This window comes from Chenopodium quinoa, unplaced genomic scaffold, assembly GCF_001683475.1.
Source record: "Chenopodium quinoa cultivar QQ74 unplaced genomic scaffold, ASM168347v1, whole genome shotgun sequence".
Classification (NCBI taxonomy): domain Eukaryota; kingdom Viridiplantae; phylum Streptophyta; class Magnoliopsida; order Caryophyllales; family Amaranthaceae; genus Chenopodium; species Chenopodium quinoa.
This window is the reverse complement of record NW_018743858.1, coordinates 4,540,813-4,550,169: the sequence shown is the minus strand read 5'-3', so window position 1 is coordinate 4,550,169 and position 9,357 is coordinate 4,540,813. Positions and strand designations below refer to the sequence as shown.

The 9,357-nt window shown below is 34.2% G+C and overlaps 1 protein-coding gene across 1 annotated transcript; it reads left to right on the top strand.

Annotated features, from left to right (window-relative positions):
• Positions 1 to 344: 344 nt before the first annotated feature.
• On the top strand, positions 345 to 8,258 carry LOC110686432. Its single transcript, XM_021863051.1, has 12 exons — positions 345 to 941; positions 2,191 to 2,516; positions 2,599 to 2,691; positions 2,791 to 2,881; positions 3,312 to 3,405; positions 5,012 to 5,109; positions 5,577 to 5,643; positions 6,166 to 6,269; positions 6,352 to 6,468; positions 6,704 to 6,780; positions 6,933 to 6,977; positions 7,367 to 8,258. The coding sequence occupies exons 1-12, from the start codon at positions 702 to 704 to the stop codon at positions 7,863 to 7,865; spliced, it is 1,851 nt and encodes a 616-aa protein (XP_021718743.1). The 5' UTR covers positions 345 to 701; the 3' UTR covers positions 7,866 to 8,258.
• Positions 8,259 to 9,357: the final 1,099 nt, after the last annotated feature.

Genomic DNA, 9,357 nt, shown 5'->3' with positions numbered 1-9,357 from the left:
TACTTTCTTTATTTTCTTTTTTGAAAACTATTAACAATATTTTACTATTTCTCTACTAGCGGTCTCCTCATATTATAATTTAATATTTTTCTATTATCTCTCTTTCCTACTTATACTCACTTTTGTTTTAAAGATTTTTTTATCCTTCAATCAACTCCAATTTTATCATATTTTATCGCATTAAGAAATATAGTAAATAATAATAAAATACGAGGAGAGTACGAAGTATAATGAAAGTTACGCAATGAAAAAGTCAAGATTAGATAGTATAAAAAAAATAAAAAAGACGTGGACTAGGGCGACGACTAATTAAACGCGCGCGGTACTGTTAAAGAAATAGAATGCTGAAAATTCAACTCCCATTTTATTACGGACTACACTGCTACCTACCTTCCTTCGTCAAAACCAGGGAATTTTCTACTTACCAGAATTTTCTCTCTCCTCTTTCTTCCTTTTTCTCTCTATTTCCCATTCTATTCAATTCACGCGTCTTCTTCTTCTACTTCTTTTCTATCATCTCAATCAATTCCCCTCTTTTATTTTCGTCTTTTTTAGGGTTTTGTTTGTTTTTTTTAAATTTCGGTTTTTTTTTTTTAATTTAATCATTTTCCAGGGTTTTGGGAAATTCCCAATTTTAATCATTTTCAGGGTTTTAGGGATTTGGGTTTTTTCAATTTTGATAATTTTTTGTGATAAACAAAATGGGAGGAGCTTGTTCAGTTGGGACGATGGGTGGCAGGATTAGTTCCGAAGAATTGGAGCAGAAATTAGAGATGGAGAATAAAAACAGCAGCAAAAATACGATCAATAATAAGTTGAAGAGGATTAAAAGCTTTGGAAATTTGACAAAGAAGAAAAATAAGAATTCCGATGATGATCCTATTACTGCTTCTCCTCAGAGATATTATTCCGGCGAGTTGAGATTTTCCGGCGATCTTAAGGTATATTTAATTTTTTCTTTACTTGATTTTTTATATGGTAAATTTGGAGCAGACGATAAGTAGTAGCTAGTTTAGTTGGTTAAAGTTGAGGGTGGGTGGGTACGAAAGACTTGTGATCGAATTCCGTCTAAGTAATAAATAGAAAAATTGGTGTATTTTGAGTAATTTTGTGTTGGGTAATTATGTTTTTTTGGTGTATTGATTGAATTGTAAAGTTGATTGATATTTGAAGAGGAATTATATTTGCAGGAATGCAGGATTTGTTAGGATTTTGACTGGTAAATATGCAGAATTTATGTAGTTGATTGATGTATAAGCTAAGGCTAAATGAAAAAAATTGTGAAATTGTCACCAACTAAAGCTTGATTATTATAATAAAGCAGAAGGTTAATTTAGGGGTCAAATTCCCTGCTATTATTAGAGTTTTTTCTATTTTTTATACATGAAGTATATTTTCATAATTATAAGCCAGGCTGAATGAATTTTTTTTTTTTTGAATTGTCACCAACTAAAGCTTGATTTTTATAATAAAGCAGGAATACGAATTCCCTGCTAAAATTAGAGATTTTTATTTTTTAAAATTTTCCTTTGTTGTTTGGTTTATTTTATTGAAAAGAATGCATTTTTTAAAAATTATATTTTATTCTGATTTACAAAAACTTGATATTGATTATCAAAAGAGCTATAATTTATCTTTTTTTTAAAGCTATAAATTTGGCATAGATATTGGTTGATATATTTAGTTGATGACAAAAATGTACGTATAAAATCACAAAAGATTGTAGTATTGTACTATAAAAAGAGAGGGGCTTTCTCCATATAAACTTATATAGTGTTTGTTGGCCTAAGTTGCTTTCGACTTGTCAAAATTCAGGTTACTTGATTTTAGCTCCACTATTGGAAAGTTTTTTTTGAAGATAAATTACTTGTGGAAAGACATGATAGTTTATGTTGTAGATGAATTTTCTTAAGTTGTGTCTTTCTTGGACATAATGATACAGCTCACCTTTGTTCACTAGCATTTTAATTTTCTAATTATATAAAAATCAAGCATCTGATTAGAAATTGATTCTTATTCTTAGAATGAGCCTTTTGTGTAATCCCGACTAGTTAGGATTGATATACTAGCTGGTTGTCACCATTTTTGTTGAATTTTTTGACATGAATATGGTTTTAAAGCCATATGCCCTCACCTCATTTCTCTACTTTGGGATTACGGTCTTCTCTGTTTATTTGACTATTATTGCAGGCTCCACCAAGAGGATCTTCATTTATAGGAAGAGCTAGCTTTGCTGGAATGGAAAAGGCTGTTGATGTCATAGATGCACTTGGAAGTGGAATGACAAACTTGAGTCATAGTGGGTTTTTGACAGGAAAGGTGGCCAAGGGGAACAAGATATCGATATTGGCATTTGAAGTAGCTAACACAATCACACGAGGTGTGAATCTCATGCAATCTCTCTCCAAGGAAAATGTTAAGTACATAAAGGAGGAAGTTATTCCATCAGAAGGGGTTCAGCTTTTGGTTTCTTCAGACACTAAGGTGTTGCTAAGTTTAGTTGCTTTGGACAAAAGGTTGTTATGGGGAACTTTAAATAGTTAATTTACAACATCTTTGTTTTCTATTACAAAATGTAACATGTTTTATTGGTTCTAGGGAGGAACTTGATGTCTTTTGCAAAGAAGTGATTAGATTCGGTGATCGTTGTAAAGACCCACAATGGCATAACTTAAATCGATTTTTTCAAAAGTAAGGTAGAATTTTTATTTATTTTGAATTCTATTGAAGCCTTGTTGTTTAATTCTAACTGAATTTATGTTCTCTTTGGAACTGGCTCTATTGTTTCAGTCTGGATACCGAAAATGCAGTATACGAACCTCAAAGAGAACAGGTCGAAGCAAAAATGCAAGAATTGATGACTTTAGCTCAGAATACCTCTGTAAGTGGAATTCATTTGAACTTTTTTACGTTAGCACTCAATTAAAAATAGGCAAATGCGAATCATAAACCTTGACATTTGAATACTTGTTGCTCCTTCTGTTGTTACTGTTGCTTCTTCTGTTGTTACTGTTGCATACTAGCTTTGTGAATTTCAACCTAACACATATTTCCATTGCTAAACCTAAGCTGCATTCTCAGATCTATATGGGGTGGTGGGGGCTTAGATCATTATTTATGCATTGTTAAATGTTGAATGCTCAATATTGTTTATGAAATGACGTCCTTACACATTGATGGGCAAGGAGGCTGCCCATTTTGGGGTAGCTGTATGCATTTCTTGTCTGAGTGACAATAGCTGAATCTTTGCATCCAACAACATGTGCTGAAAACAGTCGATGTTTTTTTTTTTTTTTTTTTTTGGTGCGTAGGAATTGTACCATGAGCTGAATGCTTATGATAGATTTGAGCAAGATTATCGGCAGAAGGTTGAAGAATTGAAGTCCTTAAAGTTGCCTCGTAAAGGTAGGTCTTATCTGATTGACTATGTGAAACCTTTTCATTAGTGCATCTGAAGAGTTTAATCTTCCTTCTGGTTACTTCCTTTCAACTAGTGCTTTTAAAGCAATGACCTAAGCTAGATTATATTGGTTCTGTTAAAAAGTATACTTTTGTCAAGGGATGTTGCTAGTATTGTCAAAACGGTTTGACAGTTCGGTTTCGGTTCGGTTTGAAATCGGTTCGGTTTAAAATCTGGTCGGTTTGAAATCGGTTCAAATGTCTTACGGGTCGGTTTCAGTTCGGTTTAAATAATTATCGGTTCGATTCGGTTTCGGTTTATTCTTAAACGGTTTAAATTCGGTTCGGGTTGTAAACGGTTCGGGTAGTAAACGGTCCGGTGCAAACGGGTTGCGGTTGTTAACAGTTCGGTGTAAACGGTTTTTATCCCGGTTTAAATTCGGTCCGGGTTGTAAACGGTTCGGGTAGTAAACGGTACAAGTTGCGGTTTGTTAACGGTTTTTGTCCGGTTACAACACTTTGGTTCTTTTTTGGTTCAGTTTTATTTTAGTTCGGTTTATAACCGGTTCGGTTCGTTAACGGGTACGGTTCTTCTACGATTTAACATTATTTGGATCGGTTTTATTTCAGGTTTACTAAATTACGGTTCGGGTCTGTTTTTTATTTCAAAAAATCGGTTTTTTATCGAGTCGTTCAAAAAACCCCTTATAGGAAGTGGTTTGTAACAGTTCGAATTATAAGCGATTCAGTTCATAAACGGTTCGGTTTATAAGCGGTTTAGTTTATAATCAGTTCGGTTTATAAACGGTTTGGTGCAAACGGGTTGCAGTTTGTTAACGGTTCGGTATAAACGGTTTTTATGCCAGTTTAAACGGTTTCGGGTTAGAAACGGTTCGGTTCATTTCAGTTCGGTTTAGATTTGGTTCGGTTCTTAAACGGTTTAACGTTTACTCGGATCGGTTCGGTTTCGGTTTTACTAACATGCGGTTCGGGTCGGTTTTCGGTTTCATAAAATCGGTTTTTAATCGGTTCGGTTCTCATTCGGATCGGTTGAAACGGTTCGGTTTCACCAGTTCGGTTCGGTTTTTGACAGTGCTAGATGTTGCAGTTTGAAAATGAATTGGGGACTTGGTTTAAGGATTATGATTATAAGCTACATGTAGCTATCTGGCTTGGTTGACATTGAACGCCACAATAAACCTAATTTGCTTTTTAAAAATAAGGTAGCTCAGCTGCAGAACTTTCATGCTTTCCAGCTGAGGACTAGCAGCTGCTAAATCTATCTTGATTGCCATTGAATGCCACATTATTGGGTTGCTAGGAGTTGCTAAATCTACACTGAATAAATGGTCAAGAATGTCTCACAGAAATGCATTGTCCATTGAATTTCTTTTACTTCTTTGAGGTCCGCACAAGAATTATTGTTTTAATACATCTCTAATTATGCACAAGGATCCCTCTAAAGAAAATATTTCACCGCTATCAGCCTGTTAAAAATCTTTGAAGTGAATTTATTCAAATTGATTACTTTTTATCTGCTTGATTGAAATCTTGTCGTCTTCTGTACGACCTTGCTGATTTACTCTGTATATTTGTTTATTTTGTACTGTAGGAGAGCATCTCGTGATGTTAAACAATGAACTAAAACAACAAAAGAAGATTGTAATGAGCTTGAAAAAGAAATCTCTTTGGTCAAAAAAATTGGAGGAGGTAAGGACCTTGCTCTACTTGTTTATGCTAGCCTGGGAATATCTGCAAATTGATTGAATTCAAGCTGCATTTCTCTTTGATTTCCTTTTCCTTTACTCAAGTCTTTTCTTTAGTTATTGTCATCTCAATTGCTGAAGTAGTCTTTGGTTCATATGGTAGCCCATATATATTTTATCTCATTATATTGAAGTATTAAGCAACCTATTGCCTTCTGCTTTTCAACATATACCCTCATAGTAAACTCTGTCTGTCTCATCATGTACAGAAAATTTCCTGTTCCTATTTGGTTCTGTTGCTCTAATAAAGGAGACAGTTTGATCTTTCTGAATGCAAATATTGGATACTTAAATCTCAGTCATTTGTTGCTTCTATTTAATCGATATGATTTCTTTGTTTTCTTCCTCCTAAATCGCAATTAACTCATTGTTTTGTTTGCTTCTGTTTGCCTTTTTCTTTCCAAATTGCAGGTCATTGAGAAACTTGTCGATATTGTAGCCTTTATACATCAAGAGATTACTGAAGTTTTTGGAGCAGGTATATGTCTATCTTTAATCTTTGTGGGACTGGAACATGTTTCTGAATCTCGATTACTGTACATATGGCTTTTTGAATCTTGTTTATTGCTCTTTTGATTATATACATCTGATATACAAAAGCCTAAGGTACTCCTTATCTGTTTTTGAAAGACATGATGGATTTCTCAGGAGTCTGGTTAAGATCCAAAATTATTAATGACACAGAGACATCTGTGTCTGGTGTTTCACTTAAAATATTACCCTGATTTTCATGTTGGAAAAGACAAGGCATATGTTTCTTTATGGGATTAACTTAGTCTTTTGGCCTTACTGCTTATTTAGAAACTTCTCCTTCCTTATGGTCTATTTCAAATTTGTTTTAAAATTACTGTCCGCTTTTTACTATACCGAAATTCTGCTTGAAGCCTATTAGATGCTTCATTTCAGATAGAGGGAGTAATCTAGAACCCCTGGGTATACAACAATACTAGTGCACCAACTGGTCTGTGAATGGTTGATGATGGTTACTATAAAATGGCAGGTGGAGTAAACGCTGGAGAAGAGACCGGTATAGGTGCTCAAAGGCTAGGTCCTGCTGGTCTTGCTTTACATTATGCAAATATTATTAACCAAATCGACAACATTGTAAGTTTGTCCGTCCTTTATTTTGTGATTAATCCTTGTTTTATGTAAATGATGATATTGAACAAATCTATGTGCTCTTCAGGCGTCCAGGCCCACTTCTGTTCCCCCTAATATAAGGGATACATTGTATCGTGGATTACCAGATGGTGTCAAGACTTCTATGCGCTCCAGTTTGCAGAAAGCCCGTACTAATGAGGAGGTATTTTAGTATTCTTTTTACAAATGTCATTTATCTCAACATGTCAGTATGCCTTTGTTGGAACGAAATGGGTCTTCTGTCACGTTCTGGGCGTTCTTACACCAATAACCAAAAAAAGTCTATGCACTTTACTGGAACTTTGTTTTGTGGGGAGACATTGGAAGCTTAGCACTTCTGGTTTGTTGCACTCATCAATATTTGACTGTATTCTAACATGCTCTGATAATCTGTACAGGTTGATGTCCCTCAAATTAAAGCTGAAATGGAGAAGACTCTTCAATGGCTTGCTCCCATGGCAACAAACACTCTAAAGTAATGTTTTTGTTTTTTTGTTTTTTCCCCCCTTGATGCTTCTGTTAGTGTACCCTAATTTGTTCCTTTTCAAAGTATAAAAGTTTCATGTGCACAATTCTTGTACGTTTACAGTTTCTCATTTATCTTTTGTTTCCTTCAACTCGGAGCAGAATGCATCAAGGTTTTGGTTGGGTTGGAGAGTGGGCTAATTCCAGGTTTGTCAACAACTCTGCTTTCATATTCCATACGCTCATTCTCCACTTGTTTGAAATGAGAGTTGAGTTTTATTGTGTGCTTATCTTTAGCATGTACAGTTGTGTGATGGGGGTATGGGGCAATAGTTTTAACTGTTAAGCTCTTGTTCATAGCTCTACATGTCTACTTGTACACCATAAGACATGGAAAATTCATGAAGGAACTCGTCTTGTATCAGTGGCTGGATAAAAAAATGATCCAATCTCTATTATTTTTATTACAAAACTTCAGAATGCCATTAGATGGTATCCAAATTATACAAAAATGCTATTGTGATCACACTTTTTTCCATTCTGGGAGATAGATTTATTATTACTCTGGATTCAAGATCTTTATTCTGGTTGTGCAGCATTGAATACAGCAAAAAGACAGCAGGAAATGGCACCTTAATTCGTCTCCAAACTCTCTATCATGCAAGTAGGGAGAGGATGGATAATTACATCCTCAGGCTTGTGACACTACTCCATCAACTGATTAGCGGAATGAAACGCAGAGATTATGGGCTAAAGACTTTACACCCACTGCAATCTCCTAGCAAAAAGATCCTGGTTCTTAACTCACCATTGAAGAGTTTCTCATCCCTATATGATGGTAATAAGCCCCTTAGAGTTGAGCTCACTGAGGAGGACCGGAAATTGCTAGAAATAATGAGCAAGTCAAAACGCACTCCTGGAATTAGCAAAAGTCAGGAATTTTGCAAGACTTCTCAAAGTATGGGCAAATCTTGGACATGGAGTAAGAGCAGTGAAAGTTCTCCATACAAGGAACCGAGATCTTATCGCACTGTGAGCTATTATGATGTTGGCTACTTGGACATGACGAGTGGTGGCATTGAAGCACCATTTTGAGGAGTTGCATAATCATTACTTGAATATTTTGCCTGAAGACCATCACCCTTCATTCGTTATATTTCTAATGTATATAATGGCACATATTGCAAGTTTTTGTATTGTACATACTTAGATATAGATGCATTATATTCAACTGACACCATACTCTTGATTGGGTATATAAATGGGAGAGATATATATAGTCAAATAGTTAACTCAGATGCGTTGAATGGTTGTAATGTGGAGTTTCTCAGGTTCAAGTTTTGGTTCCAGTAGCTGCCCTGAGAATTGAATCTGAACTTGCCGGTTACATGGCCGATGAACAGTCGTTTAAGCCACTTGTATGTCGTTTTGTTTGACAGTTTGAGACTGAATAATACCATTATGTTTCGTTACACTGCGCTCAATTAACAGCCCTTTGTTCCATAATATACTTTACTTTTGAGATTGGCACGTTAATTTAGAATAGTTGTATTCTTGTGTTATACCCCCGTTTCACTACAGATGAATTGTTTTAACTACGTACTGTAGTATTTTACTTTCTAACACATTACTTTGACCATTAATTTTTATATATATTAATTAATAAAAAAAATTAAAATTTATATTTTGAAAATAAACATTGAGACTAACACAACGTCTTACATATAAAATGTTTATTTTCTTTATATATACATGTAAAATGTCAAAGTCAGCAAATAAATAGTGCATAAAGTCAATATATTACATGTATTGTGAAACGAATGTGGCATGAGTTTAACAAAAGGTGATACGTAGTATATTATTAGGTGACTTTAAAATCAGGGGGGGGTGTATGCCAAGCTATTGAATTCTAAGGGTAAGTGTATTAGTTTGATTGACACATGTGTCAATACACGACTTTGACTATTAATACATTTATTCGTCTATTAACAAGATTAATAAAGAGTTAGATATTATAAAAAAAGTATACATAGTGACTAGTCTAGCAAAGCTTTACATGATAACATTTGTTCCTTGTATAATAATAAGTCAAAGTTGAAATATAAATAGTACAAAAGTTAAAACTGATGTAGTTAAATAGATACAAAGGGAGTACTTTACAAGTTCTGCAAATTCTATTCCCACTCCACCATAATATATGGCCATATTAGACAAAATTAGATGTAGTGGTTGCTAGTTTTTGAGTTAATGTTAGCTAGTCATCAAATGTTGTTTAGTAGAGGTGATCACAGTAAAATAAATACGCCACTCATTTTTTTCTTTTTTTCCTTTTGTTTTTTAAGTGCATGCAACATATTTCATTGTTACGCATTTTAAGAAAGGTATTAAACAATGTAGATGGACAAAGTAGCTAAAATAACTTAAATGCTAAAAGTTACAATTGACTAATATGTTGTTTAACACTTTAAATAAAGTAGTGTTTTGAGTTGGTCAAAACATTAAAACTACGTAACTCCATCCTATATCCACTTCTTAAACTAAGTTGTTTAATGCTTTACTCAACTTAAAACACAGTTTACTCTTCTCC